We start from the raw sequence: 18,022 nt of genomic DNA, 5'->3' as shown, positions 1-18,022 counted from the left end.
AAGTACGTGTTCAAGGGTGTTGTAAGGCCCGACGCGCAGCGGAGGCAAACCGTTTTTTGTGCCCCACACATTCATTTTGTCGGGTGATCATTTAATGGAAACGCTGTAAACTAGAATATTTGAGATGTAAAGTCAACCGATCACATTTACATTTACATTTAGTCATTTAGCATTACATTTACATTTAGTCATTTAGCAGACGCTCTTATCCAGAGCGACTTACAGTAAGTACAGGGACATTCTCCCCGAGGCAAGTAGGGTGAAGTGCCTTGCCCAAGGACACAACGTCATTTTTTTGGCACGGCTGGGAATCGAACTGGCAACCTTCAGATTACTAGCCCGACTCCCTCACCACTCAGCCATCTGACTCCCCGATCAGCCTGTAGCCATGTGAAAGGCTACAGAAGAAGTCTGGTAACTACAGAAGGTACACAGTCGGGACAGTCACATAGCCCTTGATGTTCGTGAGAGCTCACTGGACTTGGCTGTAGTTGGAAACAGAACCCAGCATCTTCCCAGGGAGAACCCAGCATCTTCCCAGGGAGAACCCAGCATCTTCCCAGGGAGAACCCAGCCTGGCTTCCCAGGGTATTGGTCAGATTAAAAGATAGGTAGTCTTTGGTGTTCTAATTTCATCAACTTTGGTTAAAAAAAAAGATGTAAAGGGGTAAGCTAATGTGACGGTATGTAACAGACGTAGCCACGCTCCGTCACAACAAGGTGTCGTTCGCTACTCGCTGGGCTCGAACGCAGGACCTCTGACTTGCCAAGCGCGACCACTACCAGCTACGCCAAAGAAAAGCTAGCTATTCGTTGAGGCGGGTGGCCTGTTACATACCTGAGGAGTGAGTTTCACAGGTTCACACCCATTACACTAATGTCTAGGCTACCTCTCATGATGTGACAACAATCTCTTGGGCCTTGATCATCCGAATTACACTCTCACTCAGGTAATTAACACCTCCAGCTGCCAGTGGGCATGACTGGCATGCATGCATGCAGTGGGGTTTAAATAGCAGTACATAAAACTAACTTCTGCGATTTAAACACTAAACTCTCCTAATGCTATACGGACAGCATTCTGGCATAAGGCAGCTTCTGGATTGTTGGAAAAATTGAAGATGTAACACTTTTATTATGTATAAAATTATACTGTGTTTAGCTTTCTGTGCAAAGAGAGGCCTACCCCCAAATCTGAACTCTGGGTAACACTAGGCTTACTTAAATAAACAAGGGGACCTGGGCTTGACCACTATCTTACTGGAGGGGCCATAAAAGAGTTAATCATGTGGTCAAACTTAGAGGGGTCAGAGAGCGCACACACGTGCCAGGTCTATGCAAGGGAGCCAATGAAAGAAGAGCCATGGGACATTTGCATGCATTGTTTTAGCCAATAACAGTCAAGAGCGGTTCTGTTTAAATAGGTAGCTAGCACAACATGCTAGCAGAGAAACATTGTAGCACAATGGCGTGTGATGTTTTTGTCTCCTTGTGGGCCGGCTGCAAGCAATAAAGCTTTCTTAACTTGTTCACTTGTTCTGACTGTGCAATGCTTGATAGATAAATATTTCTGACACTGAGAGGCTAAGCTAGTCAGCCAGTTGGCCTGTAGGCTTCTCCATCAACCATTAAAGCTGCAATTGATAACATTTGAAATACATTAAAATATGAACGTGAAAAATATGAAAAACAAAACCCCCAATTCTCGTCTGAACTTCTGCACTGGACTGAGCTGTTTCAAATAACTGAGGGCCTTGTTAGCATACACAGTCTGAAGGGGACTAAACTTTTTTTACAGAAAAAATCTTTCCGATTGTACCTTTAACTGCTAGGGGCCAGCGTCACTGTTGAGGAGAGGACAGTGACTGCAGGCTCATGCAGACTGGCTAGCCCAGTGGTTTTTAAAGGTGACATGACATGAAAACTTCACTTTAGGAGGTTCCCATCCCATCATCTTCTTCTTCTGCCTTTGGTCCCCCTGTGGCTAGAATTTTCGATAGGTGTAAACCAAGCCCTGGGTGTTCTTCTCCGCCTTTGAGAAAATGAAGGCTCAATTGCTCTGTTTGAAAATCTCCTCCTTGTGATGTCACAAGGAGGAAGGTTACCTCCCCTCTCTCTGCTTTGCCCGCCCAGAGAATCTGGCCCGCCCTTAAGAAACTGAGCTACTACCGTGCAAGTGTTTTTATCCTCGAGAGACATCATGGCTTGCAAACGAACGAAGCATTACATTTGCTCAGTTTGGATGTACAAAGGAAAACAAAAATCTTTTTACAGTTCCTTCATCCGAGCCTCTGAAGACCCAGTGTCTTAATTTTATTTTCTCTCTAAATTCGCCTACACAACTTCTGTTGTAGGCGCATTTGTTTTGTATGTCTGCGCCAAACACTTCAGCCACGACTGTTTCCTCAACTTGAGCTAATACAAAACTGGCCTTGCTGAAATTAAATTCTGGATCAGTACAAACTCTCCTTCGTCCAACTACTAACCTCGGCCAAGTAAGTTAACTAACGCTATATCATTTTGTAGCTTTACTGTATATGGTTACCTAGCTTGCTACCCTTAGAATGTGGCTGTAACATTAGTTCTGCAGCTAACAGCTGAGTTACTGTCGCTAATGGAAAGGTAGATAGCATCAAGTATGTGTGTGAATATACATGCTGTAACGTGAGTGAGTGTACACTTCTTTGTTATTTGGATAACCGTTCTGCTGTTGGTGTTATGGCGCATGCGATATCCGCCTTTCCCCTCATTGAAATGACTGAGTGTGTACCTCTGCAAACCAGGGTTATCAGATGAGAATGGGCAAATTCGAGGCATCTTACAGCAACGGGGCTACAGCCATTGCAATACATCAATTGTAAACATTAGCGCATGGTGCCGCCCCTCCGCTCCTCATTAGCATTTAAAGCTACAGACACCAAAACAGCGCGTTCTGAGGAAAGCTCCTTGTGGGACTGCTAGTAGTGGCTGTAATTCTGCACCAAGGCTGAATTTCGGGAAAGAGAATTCTGATACAGTATTAGGGGACCACTAAGGTCTATATAAAAGCATCAAAAACCAGCATGTCATGTCACCTTTAAGATGATGTTGTCAGGAGGGTTTTCTGAATCTGCTTTCTCTCTAATAATCACTCATCACTTTGAAACTTTCACAGTGTGAATTAAGGAATTAAAAGTAGAGGAGCACTGCTCTAGAATATTAAGTACCTTGTTAGTTTTACATTTTGGCCAGTTAAGACTGATCCTTTTCTTTGTTCAGCCGTTTGTTGGCGGGTGCCAGGTTGGAAGCAGGCAACCCCCTTGCCGTTCACAAATCATGAGAAGCAGGTGATCCCAAAAGCAGACAGGATTAGGATAGGAGGAAAAAGACTCCAATCCCCCTGGCAGCGTGACGTGAGCGCTGCCCCTCCCAAGAGTGCTGCTCCTTACACACAGCATGAGATTCAACTGCCTGACACGCATCAATTACGCCCCAACTGGAACACTGTGATACGCATTAGCGACTCTCACAAAAAAACTTCCTTCGCTGTGTAATAAGAGGTAAAAGGGTTTGGGGCTTGCGGTAAAGACTACAAGCTCGAGGACAAAAACAAAAACAAATGGAAACGTATTATATGGCTTTGGATTAGGCTACTTTCTTGTTTCTGCAAACAAGTTATAAGTGCATATCACGTGACTACATAACCTTCTTAGTGTTATGTGTTAATCGTGACCGACCTGGTCGCCTTGCGCCGCGAGATCCGCGTTTGCTGGAGCTTTAAGTCTGACTAGAGTCACGTCTGACCCACATTTGCACGACCTCACAAAACCGGGCTCTGTAGCCGTACTCGGAATGTACACTGTCTGGAGTGCGGCCATAGGAGTGTCCCTGAAGGCCGGGCGGAGGTTCCGCTGTAGGTTACTTCACTGATCTGCGATTGCGTATTTACGTTATACCTTCAGGTTAGGGTTAGTCCAAGACCATCTGATTACACCTTTTTTTATCTATTCAAGGATTTTGTACTGTACGACAGAATTGAAGTTGTTTTCAGTGACCCCGGATGTGAGTAAATCTACATCTACGAGATGAATGGGAGATAATTACATCAACCAATAATTAGCTCGACACCTGAGCAGGTGCGGCTTGGATCTACAGATTCTATTCCAGGGAACAAAAATCCAATGCTGTTCTAAAAGGATCTGAGCGACATTTTACTGCAACAGCACCAAGGTGCACACAAAAAAACTACCCGCATACTCCCTGATTGTGATTTGATAAAAAAAAAATCCAGAGCCAACTTGTTGAGTCAGGCTATGAGATTGGTTACAGTGCGTGTTGCTCATTTGCAGAAAGTCCAGTGACAGCTGTATTCTGCTGTGACGGAACACTTGAAAAACACAGTGGCATTTTCACAATATTGGAAACAATACGATTATTTTGCCATGTCTACATAAAAGGGAATTGGTAAAATAGCTTTTTCTGAAACCAACACAAAAGAACGGGCATGAGTTTGGATAGCCAGCTAGCGGTCAGGCGAACAGTCACACAAACCCAGCAGTCGTAGCCAAGACATGGATGGACAAAACAACGGTAACATATCAACCTCGTTATCATCCCAAAAATAATATTTGTGTCATGTCAACATACCAAAACAATTGCGAATCTTTCCTCCAGTTCACCTGGCTCTGGCATGGGGAGTTTCAAAGGCATGTTATGACCCCTGAAATCAGCCTGTTGGTCCATACTCCCTGCGTTCCCCATGTTTCAGCCTGGTTCAAGAAATAGTTAGCAACGAGTATGTGTCGTCCTCTTCAACTTCAGAAACCCCAGTCAAACGGAAAAAAAGTATCCACAAATTGAGCTATTTTTCCTCGCTCAGCGTCTCCTGTTTTACCCCCGCCTGGCCACTTCAGTGAAGAACACATGTGGATGAACAAGCGTACGGATCCTAAAACAGTCCACAGAATGCATCTATCCGAACAGAATGGTGTCTTGGAACTCTGACTCGAAGCAATAACCGCTCAATTCTTAGAAACATGCCCTATCCGTCTCTTGCACAATATCTGCTCCACTCCCAGTTGATAGTAATGACTATGTCCATGATTCAGGCTTCAGAAATCCCCGTCTGCTAGGAGCAAGCTAATCCCCCCCAGTGCTGACCAACTAATACAGTTAGCTAGCTAGCTAGGTCCATACCAGTATCATAGTGCTCATGCAATCACATCCCAGCCTCTACAATGAGCTCTTTCAGGGACAAGCCTCCTACTTGGGCGTGCCAAGAGACGTTGTTAGGGAGACGATATGCTGGATGAGCCCGCGGTGTTCAGAGGTAAAACTTTTTTGTTTTACTTCTAATAAACTAGTAATTCTTCTTGTGCAGCTTTATGCGCGTAGGACTCGTTCGTTTCTTTTATTATTCAGTTATTTTAATATTCAGTCAGACGATGACTATTTAGGAGAATGGGTGAACAACACAGCTATTGCAACAAAACATGCGATTTGTTTAACACTGTAGGGAAATAACTGACTATGACAACAACAAAAAAGAAACAGTCTAACAAGGGTGGAGTCCATACTATCCTAGCAAGAGAATGACATCAACTCTGTACTAAAGTACTGAGAAGTTCCAAAGTCAGCTCCTCCATCTGCACAGTGGCTTAACCCAGATCGACTCCACAGACACATCTGCGGCATAGCGCACAGGCATGACCTTTAACCGGCGTGAAATACTCCAAAAACGTTGTTTGTGTTTTTGATGCCTCTCTCTCTCTCTCTGTGCGTCCATTGATAAATAGGAAGCCATACAGTTACATTTCAACAAATATATATTTTAACAATGTAATGATGGATGGCCTTTGTATCAAACGGTTCACTTTGCTTTTGCCCCATTTATTTATAACACCATGATAAATAATGACCTTTGTCTATTTTGTTCTGCAGCACAGTCGGCTATTCTTTTTCTACTCATGCAATAATCCATTGGCTTAGGGGCTCATGACCTATTATTCATCACTGAAGTTAACACAAGGCCTGTAGTACATGAGAGTTAAGTTAACACAAGGCCTGTAGTACAGGAGGGTTTAGTTAACACAAGGCCTGTAGTACAGGAGGGTTTAGTTAACACAAGGCCTGTAGTACAGGAGGGTTTAGTTAACACAAGGCCTGTAGTACAGGAGGGTTTAGTTAACACAAGGCCTGTAGTACAGTAGGGTTTAGTTTACAAGGCCTGTAGTACAGTAGAGTTTAGTTAACAAGGCCTGTAGTACAGGAGAGTTTAGTTAACACAAGGCCTGTAGTACAGTAGGGTTTAGTTTACAAGGCCTGTAGTACAGTAGAGTTTAGTTAACACAAAGCCTGTAGTACAGGAGAGTTTAGTTAACACAAGGCCTGTAGTACAGTAAGGTTTAGTTTACAAGGCCTGTAGTACAGGAGGGTTTAGTTAACACAAGGCCTGTAGTACAGTAGGGTTTAGTTAACACAAAGCCTGTAGAACAGTAGGGTTTAGTTAACACAAGGCCTATAGTACAGGGGGGTTTAGTTGAGCATGGCCAGTCATATTCACAGTAATGAGGTTTCAACAATAACAACAATAGCAGCGTCTTCCAGACAGCCATGGTGTAGAACAGCTGGGACTGGAGGGTGACGCACACACACACTGTGATATGACTGAGCATCACGCAGAAAGATGATGGATTGTATGAAGGTGCAAGGCAAAGATGATTTGTGTGTGTGTCGTTGTGGTGTGTGTGTGTGTGTGTGTGTGTCGTTGTGTGTATGAGGGCATGAGGGCTGCAGATGGGCGCTCATCTGGCAGAGCCAGGCAGTGAGACAAAGGGAGGGGCCCAGGTGGCCCCCCCAGGAACAATGACTGAATAAGAAGCAGCCAGTCCTCCTTCAGGATTCACAACTGAAATTCCAAGTTACTGTTGATCCAATGACAGCAGGTTACCATAAAATTCTTTTTTTGCATAACAACCCCTTAATGATTGATGTCACACATGTAGGCAAAACACAATGGGCACAGTCCCAGATGAATGTCAAAATGAAATGGTGTAATATGTTGTACAGCTCCAGCTACAGGCGCACTCATTAGAGGAGTATGGGAGGGGAAGGATAACACCCAGCTGCAAAGCTCTGACGCTACAGAGCTGGACAGAGCTGAGGGTGTATTGCTCCACGAGGAAATGTTAAATGCCAAACAGATGCCAAAAATAAAGACAGCACAATCAAATCTCTGTGTTAGGAGCCTCCCAGGGACACCATTTCACAGATGTTGCTAAAATTACCCAAACGGCCAAAGGAAGCAGTGTTCTTACACTGCAGGAGGCAGAGATGGGACACATAGAGAGCATTGTGATGTGGTCACCAGTCTGACCACTGTGTCCACCTCCAGCTCCCTGCCATGGCTTCATCTCTCAGATTCAGTCCAATCAGCCTTTTAGTTTAATACATTTCTTAACAATGAACATCATTCTTACATTTACATTTAGTCATTTAGCAGATGCTCTTATCCAGAGCGACTTACAGTAAGTACAGGGACATTCCCCCGAGGCAAGTAGGGTGAAGTGCCTTGCCCAAGGACACAATGTCATTTGGCATGGACGGGAATCGAACTGGCAACCTTCAGATTACTAGCCCGCTTCCCTAACCTCTCAGACACCTGACTCCCCATTCTTAACTGTTCATTACCATTTGAAAGCCATGCCTAACAGTTACAAAATACAGAGGCAACATAGTTACTAGGTTTGGTAAACGGGGGTCAGATGGCTGAGCGGTTAGGGAATCGGCCTATTAATCAATCAGAAGGTTGCCAGTTCGATTCCTGGTCAAGCTAAATGTAGTTGTGTCCTTGGGCAAGGCACTTCAACCTACTTGCCTCGGGGGGAATGTCCCTGTACTTACTGCAAGTTGTTCTGGATAAGAGTGTCTGCTAAATGATTAAATGTAAACGGCTGTAGTGTATGAATGGTCAGTAAAATGTGTGCTTCTCCTTTCAATGCTGTTAAAGTGAAAACACAAACAGTAGCACCCTCTAGAGTACAAACCTTCACTAACCCTAACCCAAGTCACTTCACTCACCCTAACCTGTCACTTCACTAACCCTAACCTGTCACTTCACTCACCCTAACTCAAGTCACTTCACCTTCACTCACCCTAACCCAAGTCACTTTTGGATTTCAAGTATTTCAGTTTGCTTTAGGAAAATGAATTGAAAATGAAGGCTCAGTACCAAACTATATTTATTGTATACAGTAGTATTGGACAACAAGTAATGTACAAGGGAGGGAAGTAATGTACAAATGAGCAGAGAAACAAAATAATTGGATGATCTTTCTGCTAACACCACCTTCCACACATCACTAAACCTGAGACCTTCCTGCTAACACCTTCCACACATCACTAAACCCGACACCAAAACCCTCAGATTCAGATGTGTATGGAGACAGTTCTGATTTCAACTAAACAAGTCACTGGTCTGTCCCAGACAAACCACATTTTCCTCCACTCGATTTGTAAGGGTTAGGGGCCTGGAATGAAATCAGACTGTAGTTGACTATATATGTAAGGGTTAGGGGTCTGGAATTAAGTCAGATATGTAAGGCCTGGAATCAGACTAGTTTGCAAATCTTGCCCTTTTGAAGACAGGACTAATACCAATAAAATTCTTTCAGACCTTGCAAACTAGTGTCTGCAGAGTACAGCCACTGAGTTACATCTGGAAGAGACCACTGATTCAAACCGTCAGGTTTCCCTTGTATTGGGTGATAAAATATCTTTAATGCAGTTAGGATGGGTACAAGGAGGGGTCTCAAGACATGTTAGGTCTTTTCTTTTGGAAACATTAAAATAGACCTGAACTTTTTTTTCCCTTCTTAATACTACCAAAGATATTTGCATTTCAAAACACTTAGCATTTGGTCCAGACACGTTACCATTTGTTTTATTATCCAATTCGATCAAATCGGCATACTGGCTGACATCAGTGAGGTGAAGCCCCCCTATGTACATGTCTCAGTGAATACGTTGTAGGGGTAAAAAATGAGAGCACTGAAATTAGACCATTTATTCTGCGACTGCATCCATCTAACACGGGTGACTAATGACAGCACGTTGCATATGAAACCTGTATGCCAATAAAAGTCTCTCAATCTGTGATGGACAATAACTCCCCCCTCCCCCTCACATCTGTCCACAGTATGAAACATAAATACATCTTCCCTAAACATGAATCAAAAGCTGAACGCTTTCAATCTCTATGAATGTAAACCAGAAATTATTAAATGCGTGGCAGGTAATCTTACGATCGGGATAAACTTTAAAGTAGGTCACCTCTACCTCCTTATCATTGTCTGGCTGCCGTTTTCATTGTGGGTCAAATCCCAGCTTGAGTTCTGCCTGTACACCTGGGATCATCATGCATTGATGTTAATGGGACATTTAAGGGAGAATTCAAGTTAAGCATGCAGATCTCAAGTTAGGTTTGAACCCTACATGACATTATCCTGCCTCTCCATGCTAACATGTAGGGCTAGGTGCTGACGGATCACAAAAAAGATAAACTGGTGGAAAAGTGGAACAATGACTTAAATGGATTAAAAACAACAAATAATAATTGAGTGGATGCTTTTCAAGTGTGGAGTCCTCTGAACACAGGTTGGATCCAGCTTTAGGAGGCTCCACCTGTCTGTTGTTGAAATACATCAATAGTGTCTTCGTCCTCCATCTCCAGCTGCAAACACAAACACAATGTTTACGCCCCTGTTGGGCTCGGATCCCACCACAGGCCCTATAGTACAATATGCTGTGTAGAACTGGAGCATTCAGAGGTTAAGTGACCACATGAGACAAAAAGGAACAAAAGCCACATTTGGAATGAAAGGTTGCTCAGCACAGTAATACCAACCTGTGCAGGTGTGTCTGTTTCATTAATAGGCTGTCCGTCAAATCGAAACCTGATCTGTCTGATTGACAATCCCTGTCAAAGCAGAGCAAAGTCATTTTAGAGACTAAAAATAAGAGACGATATACAAATGATATGTTTCCCAGCAAAAACCCTAAGCGTCTTGCCTGTCTTTCGCAGTATGCCTTCATCAGTTTGCTGAGGGGTGTGTGTCTCTTGATTTTAAACTGGACAACAGAGCCGTCCTGACCAGCTACCTTCAGGTTGATGTGGTCATTCTCCGTCTTCACACCTTCCTGTAAGACGGAAAACAGGATGACAAGAAATCAATCAGTCGCCATAAACAAACTATACTGATAAGAGGACAGTTTTATTTTGACTCATTACTTCACACTGGCGTACTCGATTTTCATAGGAACTTGATACTAATATGTTTAGCATGTCATGTTGAAATATGTCTATACATACTAGCTGTGCACAAATTCAAATCCGTACACAGGCACAACAGTGGCTAGTTAACTAGACCCTGGAAGACTTAGTACACCTCTGCTTTTAACCCACTTTTAGTATCCAGCTCTCAAACAGAATTACACATTAGCTTGCTACCTAACTAACTTTATCAAATTGATATCCATTTTTGCACTGAAAGCTTAGTGCACGACCTGTGGTATAGATTGCAGCTAGCACTAACAGATATAGAATGTTCTAAGTATAATTCGTTTGTTCTAGCAGCAAATATATCCATAAAGCAAGTCACTTAGCTAGTTAGAATGTCTAAAAGCAGCCATGCTAACCTAACTAACCATCTTGAGGTAGCCAGCCGGCTAGAAAGCTCCTGTTGAATAGGATGCTCATCTTTTACCGTTAGCTAGCTAACGACAGCACTAGCAGTGCAGCCTAGCATCGCTAGCTACTAGAGCTAACATGTAAAATGCGCAAAAAACAGCCAGGTAGCTAACGTTTGCTAGCTACGTTGGAATCCATTCCATTTTGCGCAAAACTAAGATTGGCGCAGCTTCAGTGAATAAATGTAGAAGGTACCTCTATTTTAAGAAGTTGTCAGATAACCACATTAAATGTGGTATAACAACCAGATAGCAGGTAGTTCCTTTATTGTGTGTAACAAGCACCACATGTAGCAAGCTAAGCAGGCTAGCCTAGCAATGCTAGCCAGAAATCCGCAATTCGACCAACCTTTGTTATGTCTTTCTACCGCTCAAAAATGCGAAATAAGGCAATCATGAATATATTTTCACAAGCAGTTGAATACCAAATGTGGAAAATAAACACTGTCCAGACACAACATTTCTCACCTTCGGCTTTTCCTCAGACATTGTTATTTGTTTGCTGGGGTTTCTAGTTTAAAGACAGCGGGTTAGCCGGTTTGCTACTTAGCTAAAAATTGCGGGTTTTCACCTCTCCTGTCTTTTCCGATTGCCCAAGGCGCGCGCATAGGTGTAATTGGCTCACAGATGGTCACGTGTTAAACTTTCCTCATGGTCGTGGATATGTGCACGCGCACCCTTTCCGTGCGCGTAACAGTGACTTACATTTAATATCTTGATTGGATGGCTATAATGACACTTCATGTAATGTAAGTACATGTGCTCCCAAACCCAATACAAATGTAGACACTAAAAAACAAACAAGATAAAACAACTTGAAATGTTTCAGAAAAATGTATGTTAGACTTCGGGTATAACAATGCACTGTGAAAATATTGGGGCATACTGTTACATAATCACCTGGAAAAAATAACATTATCATCCAAAACTGAAAGTAAAGTTGAACACATTCAACAACTTGAAGAGTGTTCTTGATCTGTTTGGCAACACACACGACTATTCTTATCTTAATGCAAAGTTTCCAGTGTAAATTAAATAAGCAAGCATACTTTATGGCAACATTTGTGTACTGTATCATATCAAATACCACAAAGGAAATAAATTGTAAGACAGAAAATAGACTCACACAAAATAAACTGAATACTAATAAACACAGGTTCCGATTTTGAACGCTAACAGTTACAACAAACAAGAGAGATGCAGAACAAAATGGACAACACTATTGCATTCACTGGGAAATAAACTATAGAACATGTTTTGAAATTGAACTCCTCAGATTACAACCCATCTTCCCACTCACAATAAGAGGCTTGGCTTGCATCCACTCACAATAAGATGTCAACTTCGTGGAATGGTAAAAGAACATTACCAATACATTCTAAAAAGAACTTCCATAATCTCCCACATTAAAATGAAATGAACATATTCTCATAACTGGCATCCATGGAATGATTAAAAGCAGACATTTCCATCCATCATCCTTAGTTATCTTCAAATCGGGAGTAAGGGTTTTCCTTGGCCAGACCTTAAAATAAAAAACTGTCATCAGTAGGTAACAGTCATCAGTAGGTAACAGTCAGGATCATGTTGTTGCCAGTAGGTGGCACTAAATGCTCCCAAATTGGACCATTCTGCAATATTGCAAAAAGTGCAAGAAAACATGTATTAAAAGGTCCTCACCATATTTCTGTCTGATTTCGTCATGTCTCATCTGCATCTCTGTTTTCCTGTTTATGGAATTAAAAAGACATCTGTTTAGAAAATATGCTGCCACACACCTGCACAAGAGCACGTGCAGCCACCTGCATGCCTGAGAGCCCTAACCCTGCATGCCTGAGAGCCCTAACCCTGCATGCCTGAGAGCCCTAACCCTGCATGCCTGAGAGCCCTAACCCTGCATGTCTGCATGCCTGAGAGCCTAGCCCTAACCCTGCATGTCTGCATGCCTGAGAGCCTAGCCCTAACCCTGCATGCCTGAGAGCCTAGCCCTAACCCTGCATGTCTGCATGCCTGAGAGCCTAGCCCTAACCCTGCATGTCTGCATGCCTGAGAGCCTAGCCCTAACCCTGCATGCCTGCATGCCTGAGAGCCTAGCCCTAACCCTGCATGCCTGAGAGCCTAGCCCTAACCCTGCATGTCTGCATGCCTGAGAGCCTAGCCCTAACCCTGCATGCCTGAGAGCCTAGCCCTAACCCTGCATGCCTGAGAGCCTAGCCCTAACCCTGCATGCCTGAGAGCCTAGCCCTAACCCTGCATGCCCGAAATCACTTTGTGTCGCTCGCCTTCCCACATTGCACCACGCTCGGGGGTGTCAGAGTTGTAGTTCTATAAGGTCACTGTTGTAGTTCTATAAGGTCACTGTTGTAGTTCGTATAACGTCATGACCATGTGCTGACTTGGGTTTATGTTAGAGGAGTTGAAATTAATCAAATAATCGATGCGGACATGGACGATGCTGCATCGATGCAGTGGCCGATCATAATCGATGATAACGCAATGATGTCGCATGTTCATTTTCCGGCCACGGCATAAACATTCAAATGAAAAATAACATTCTCAGTAGCCTAACCCGTTTCATCTACACCTATGATAGGTTGTAGTCTCATCTTGGTGTCATTTACCTGACGTAATTCGTCGCGATTCGCATACGTGCCAGAGCAAAATGGCTGAAGGTGGTTGTGAGATTGTCCTTAAAAACGCTCCAAGCGTTTTAAAAGCTGAGATATGGAACTTCATTTCGGATTCTACAAACAGGCTGGGAAACACGAACTGGATACATCGCATGCGATATGCAAAGCCAGTCACACCAAAATGAAATACGTTGGGAACACTACCAACTTAAGGAATCACGTTAGCCGTTTCCATCCTGAGTTGCTAGCAACAACACCTGCCGTGGAAAATGCAAACTCTGGGCCAGAAACTCCAAGGATTGATGCAACTCTGTTTTCAATACTAATAATGCTGTCTGTTATGTTCAGACTTTGTTAAATAAAAAAGATTGTTTATATCTTACTACTTGTATGTTTGGATGAAAACATAACCATATGAAGTAATATAGAAAACTGTATTATATTGAACAATACAGTATCTTAATGCATTCCGTCAAGTCAAATATCCTCTATGGCTTTAATAGAAACATTTATTTGACGCATCGTGATGCATCGAGATATCGAATCGAATCGCTGACATGATAACCGTAATCGAATCGAAAGATCAGTGAAGATTCAGACCTCTAGTTTACGTACTGACAATATCGATCAAAATACAACTTTTACACACATGAAGCAAAGATCCAATACACTGGCTAGATGTAGCATGATGTTATCTACTAAACACACTATTTCTGGCTATTTTCTGCTGTATTTTATTCAGAGTGAAGATTAAATGTTACAGTATGCCACCGGGCACTCAGGGTAATGTTACTCTGCATGACTGAGAGCCTAACCCTAACCCTGCATACCTCCAGGCTCTTAACAGCCCCGCTACTCACCTCTCCTCCTGGCGAGCCTTCCTAGCGCTAGCTTCCCTCTCTGCCTCCTCCTCCTCCCTTGCACCCTCCTTCTTCCTCCTCCTGAAAAGATACAATCACATGAAAGAAGTTCCTCCTGTTCATAGACTGCCCAAGGGGTTGGCTTGAACAACTACACTGAATACAAAGGATCAAATGTGTGGTAAGGGCCCCCCCCCCAGGAGGGCAAATCGTAGTGCTGCCCCCCCCCCCCCCCCCCCCCCAAACGCAACACGGAGATATGATGTGGCGCGGTGGGCGCCCTCTGCTGGTTGTGCGGGAGGGTTAGTTAATGGATGCACTTGGGAAAATGCCGCCCCCCTCTTCATGCCGCCCTAGGCGGCTGCCTATGTTGCCTGAAGGAAGGACCGGCCCTGCCTCATGACACACTCCAGTCCATCCTTATACAGGGCACCAATTACAGTTTTCAATTCGCTGTCAGATCTATATATTAAGTTGACTGGTAAAACCCCAGTGCCATAACGATGTCTGTGGGACTACTGTTTAGCGCTGTGTAACACTGTGTATGTGCTGGTCTACATAGTGACATGGTCTGCTGCTTACCCAGACCGCTCACACCTGCAGCAGAAGCAGCCAACCAGAATGCTAACGATGATCAGCCCCACAATCACTGATATGGTGATGATCAGGGCCTGAAAGTTCACTGAAATAGATGGACAGAAGAAAAATGTAATATAAAACATTAAAGTTGGAGGCAACAAAGATCAAGGAAACATCAGCATTACAAACATGAAGTGGTTATGAATGTGCAAAAATAAATGTGATAAAAACTAGGGAGTCAGGTGGCTGAGCGGTGAGGGAATCGGGCTAGTAATCCGAAGGTTGCCAGTTCGCTTCCCGGTCATGCCAACTGACGTTGTGTCCTTGGGCAAGGCACTTCACCCTACTTGCCTCGGGGGAATGTCCCTGTACTTACTGTAAGTCGCTCTGGATAAGAGCGTCTGCTAAATGACTAAATGTAAATGTAAAAACTGTGTATAAACCATCTGTATGGACTTGGCTTATGTAACAGACATGGCCGCGCCCCCGTCGGAGGTACACTTGGCCGACTTTCACCCGGGATCTAACCCGCCAACTCCGACATCTCAAGCGCGACCACTACCAACTACTCCAAAGAAATGCTATAGATTCGCTGGCGCGGGTGGCCTGTACCTGAGGAGTGCGTTTAACCCTTGTGCTGCCTTCGGGTCACAATGGCCCAAAGATAAAAAGGGTTAACCTATGTACACCGAATATACTTACTCCAGCAGAGGCCCCAACGTGCATCAGACAGCGGACAGACACTCCGAGGGGGCAGGACGGTCCTCACTGGGTACTCGACACATTTTTTTGTTGTCATGCACCACAGACACTGCAGCACATGTCAAAGTAAACTTATGAACACTAGTAATAGGGAAAAACGTTGACTTTCACAATCGCTGTAATTCTCACCGTCACATTCTTCAGGCATTCGGCACAATTTGAGTTGGACTTCAGACTACATGGAGCTGGAGGTTGATGGAAACAAATTAAAGACAACTAAGATCAGTCATATTGCTACATATGTTTTTTCCAAAAGGTGACTACAAGGGCGTAGGTTAGGTCTCAGCTTTGGTAGGGACACTGAATTCCCCCTTTTTTTATGGAGCTGTACTAGGCCTTCATCATATGTACTGGACTTGTGAGCAATGAAATAATGATATTTGGGCATCCCAATTTATAGCACCTTTTAACTACCCACAAGTATAAGTGTGAATGATAACATTCATGGGTAACATTGTCTAAAGATCCCTTAAAAAACAGCAATTTAATGCAATCTTTACCAAAATTGACAAATTCAACTTCTCACCTGAACCCCTGATGCTGATTCATCACCACCCTGCTCTACATCTGTAGCTTCAGAGTGCTGTTTTTCCTGCACAGTAATTCATCAATTTAATACAGACACTAACCATGCTTAGTTGACTGCTGACATTGGTCGAGATTACAGGGATAGCCATATTACTATCCAAGGGATTATATAGGCCTACTTATTAGCAGTTAATATCACTTTTAAATTGCTAGCCTGCTGGTACTAGGCTAAACTAGCACGGTCCCATTATGTGGGTAGGTTAGCTTTATCCTTCTGGCTTCAACAAGACCAGCTGCTGCTAACACACTGGTCGAAAGATTGCAGACGCTAGAGATAGATTTAATGCTCTACTACACTAACAACTTTCAAAACATGTTTCCATTGTAGAATGGGTGGCGATGTAAGGCTAGCAGGTTTGCACTGTGTGGGTAGTTTTCCTACTAACGTTAGCTACTAACAACGACCTTGCTAGCTACTTACTCTCTGGGTGGTGAAAACACTTCTGATACATTTTCTTTTTGGGTGACATTTTCCTATCTACAAAGCACAAAAGGGTCAAGAATATCAATGCTGAGACCAAACGAAATACTAATATGAGGCTTTTTTATTTCCTGGCGTATTTAGTAGTTTACCGTGTCAGACTACTGACAGCTCTCTTTCTGCAAGTCAAGATTCACGAAGTGTTTCTGACTGCCACTTCAGCCAATTAAATTACATCATCTTGTCTCGCAGGCTCGAGGTCGCATTGGATAACTTGAAAATGTATTTTTCACTTTTCTGGGCGACGAACAATAATACAAATTAGTTTTACAAATATATTGTGCAAAATATTTTTTCGGAATCTATCCAAATTACAGCACAAAGGAGTTCGCTAAAATATTGGTGGGGACAATTTTGTCATCTTAAAATATTGAATTAAATATTAGCGTCCCCCCCTAAATCTACGCCCATGGGTGACTACATAAAAATAATGATGATAAAAAAACAGAAATAAAATCTAAATGAAAAAAAGTGTTAGCTCTGCAAACCAATGAAATCGGCAGCGGGAGAAATACGATGTCAAAAGCCGCAGGTACGTAACTGCAAGGATCCACGTGACCGTCAAGATGCAAAGACAAAAGCAACGACCACGGCAAACGACAGGTGAGTGGCACATTGTAAACGGAACGCTGAAAAGTACATGACTGAGAGCAAAGCAATAGCCAAGATAACCAGAAGTATTGTACAAAAGCATCGACTTATTTTTGGCACAAATGGTACGCTGCAGAATAACAAGAATTGCTGTGAAGTAAACGACTGAGAGCAAAGCTATCGCCAAGATCCATTGTACAAAAGCATCAACATTTTGGCACAAATGGAACCCCATAAAAAGGTAGCTTAGGCATGTCCGATACAAGCAACAATACTGTGCGTTTCACTTGTTCACCAAGCTACAGTCATGTAGGCCTACTTAACCTAATTTTCTTACGAGACAATTTAGCATTACAACACAAAAATACAACATCACTTGCACACAACTGAATGTACGGAGTCATTTCCATATGACGGGCGTGCTATCAAAACTAAACAGTTAGAGCTAGGGAGTAGTCAAGCTGTTAGCTAGATAGCGGCTGGCAAGCTAGAGCTAATGACCTCCTAGTTGACTTACTAGAAACTGGAGGCGAAGTCTGTGCTTCAACCGTTACTGAAAAGTAAAGGGCGTAGAAAACAATCAAATGCGCGGCTTTAAAAGATCCCAACATTTTCTTTATTCGAAATGAGGTTAGTTGATTGCAGTGACTTCGACCACTTGTAGCCAATAAGGAGCTGTGATGGAGGATGGAAAGTTTTGGGGCGGTTCATACATTTGACGTCAGATCCATCAACTTCGAAATACTGTTAGAAGCTGAAACCTAACCAACGGTTTAACCCTTGTGTTATCTTCGGGTCATTTTGAC

The 18,022-nt window shown here is 43.2% G+C and overlaps 3 protein-coding genes across 4 annotated transcripts in view; all 3 read right to left on the bottom strand.

The window, feature by feature from the left end:
* Positions 1-5,115, bottom strand: part of fmnl2a (formin-like 2a) — a 66,579-nt gene extending 61,464 nt beyond the window's left edge. For both annotated transcript variants that reach the window (XM_067254843.1, XM_067254851.1), the window contains exon 1: positions 4,627-5,115. In XM_067254843.1, the coding sequence (XP_067110944.1) occupies positions 4,627-4,740 (114 nt within the window). In that variant the 5' untranslated portion in view covers positions 4,741-5,115. The remainder of the gene's footprint in view (positions 1-4,626) is intronic.
* Positions 5,116-9,028: 3,913 nt separating this feature from the next.
* LOC136956688 (small ubiquitin-related modifier 3-like) lies at positions 9,029-11,325 on the bottom strand. The gene is made up of 4 exons (XM_067250635.1): positions 11,194-11,325; positions 10,048-10,176; positions 9,884-9,955; positions 9,029-9,709 (listed from the first exon to the last, which is right to left on the bottom strand). The coding sequence occupies exons 1-4, from the start codon at positions 11,212-11,214 to the stop codon at positions 9,647-9,649; spliced, it is 285 nt and encodes a 94-aa protein (XP_067106736.1). The 5' UTR covers positions 11,215-11,325; the 3' UTR covers positions 9,029-9,646.
* Positions 11,326-11,564: 239 nt separating this feature from the next.
* LOC136956679 (pituitary tumor-transforming gene 1 protein-interacting protein-like) lies at positions 11,565-17,927 on the bottom strand. The gene is given in 8 exon segments (XM_067250623.1): positions 11,565-12,250; positions 12,406-12,452; positions 14,216-14,296; positions 14,798-14,897; positions 15,497-15,605; positions 15,686-15,741; positions 17,734-17,909; positions 17,911-17,927. Coding segments are annotated over 8 exon segments (630 nt in total). The 3' UTR covers positions 11,565-12,206.
* Positions 17,928-18,022: the final 95 nt, after the last annotated feature.

Source organism: Osmerus mordax, chromosome 2 (assembly GCF_038355195.1).
Source record: "Osmerus mordax isolate fOsmMor3 chromosome 2, fOsmMor3.pri, whole genome shotgun sequence".
Classification (NCBI taxonomy): domain Eukaryota; kingdom Metazoa; phylum Chordata; class Actinopteri; order Osmeriformes; family Osmeridae; genus Osmerus; species Osmerus mordax.
This window is presented reverse-complemented; position numbering and strand designations above follow the sequence as displayed.

Excerpts from the sequence above, each read along its gene's own strand:
- LOC136956688 (XM_067250635.1), bottom strand. The coding sequence starts at position 11,214 with ATGTCTGAGGAAAAGCCGAAG. Across the intron at positions 9,956-10,047 it reads AGGCATACTGCGAAAGACAG|GGATTGTCAATCAGACAGAT; the intron begins GCAAGACGCTTA and ends CTGCTTTGACAG. Across the intron at positions 9,710-9,883 it reads AAACAGACACACCTGCACAG|CTGGAGATGGAGGACGAAGA; the intron begins GTTGGTATTACT and ends TTGTGTTTGCAG.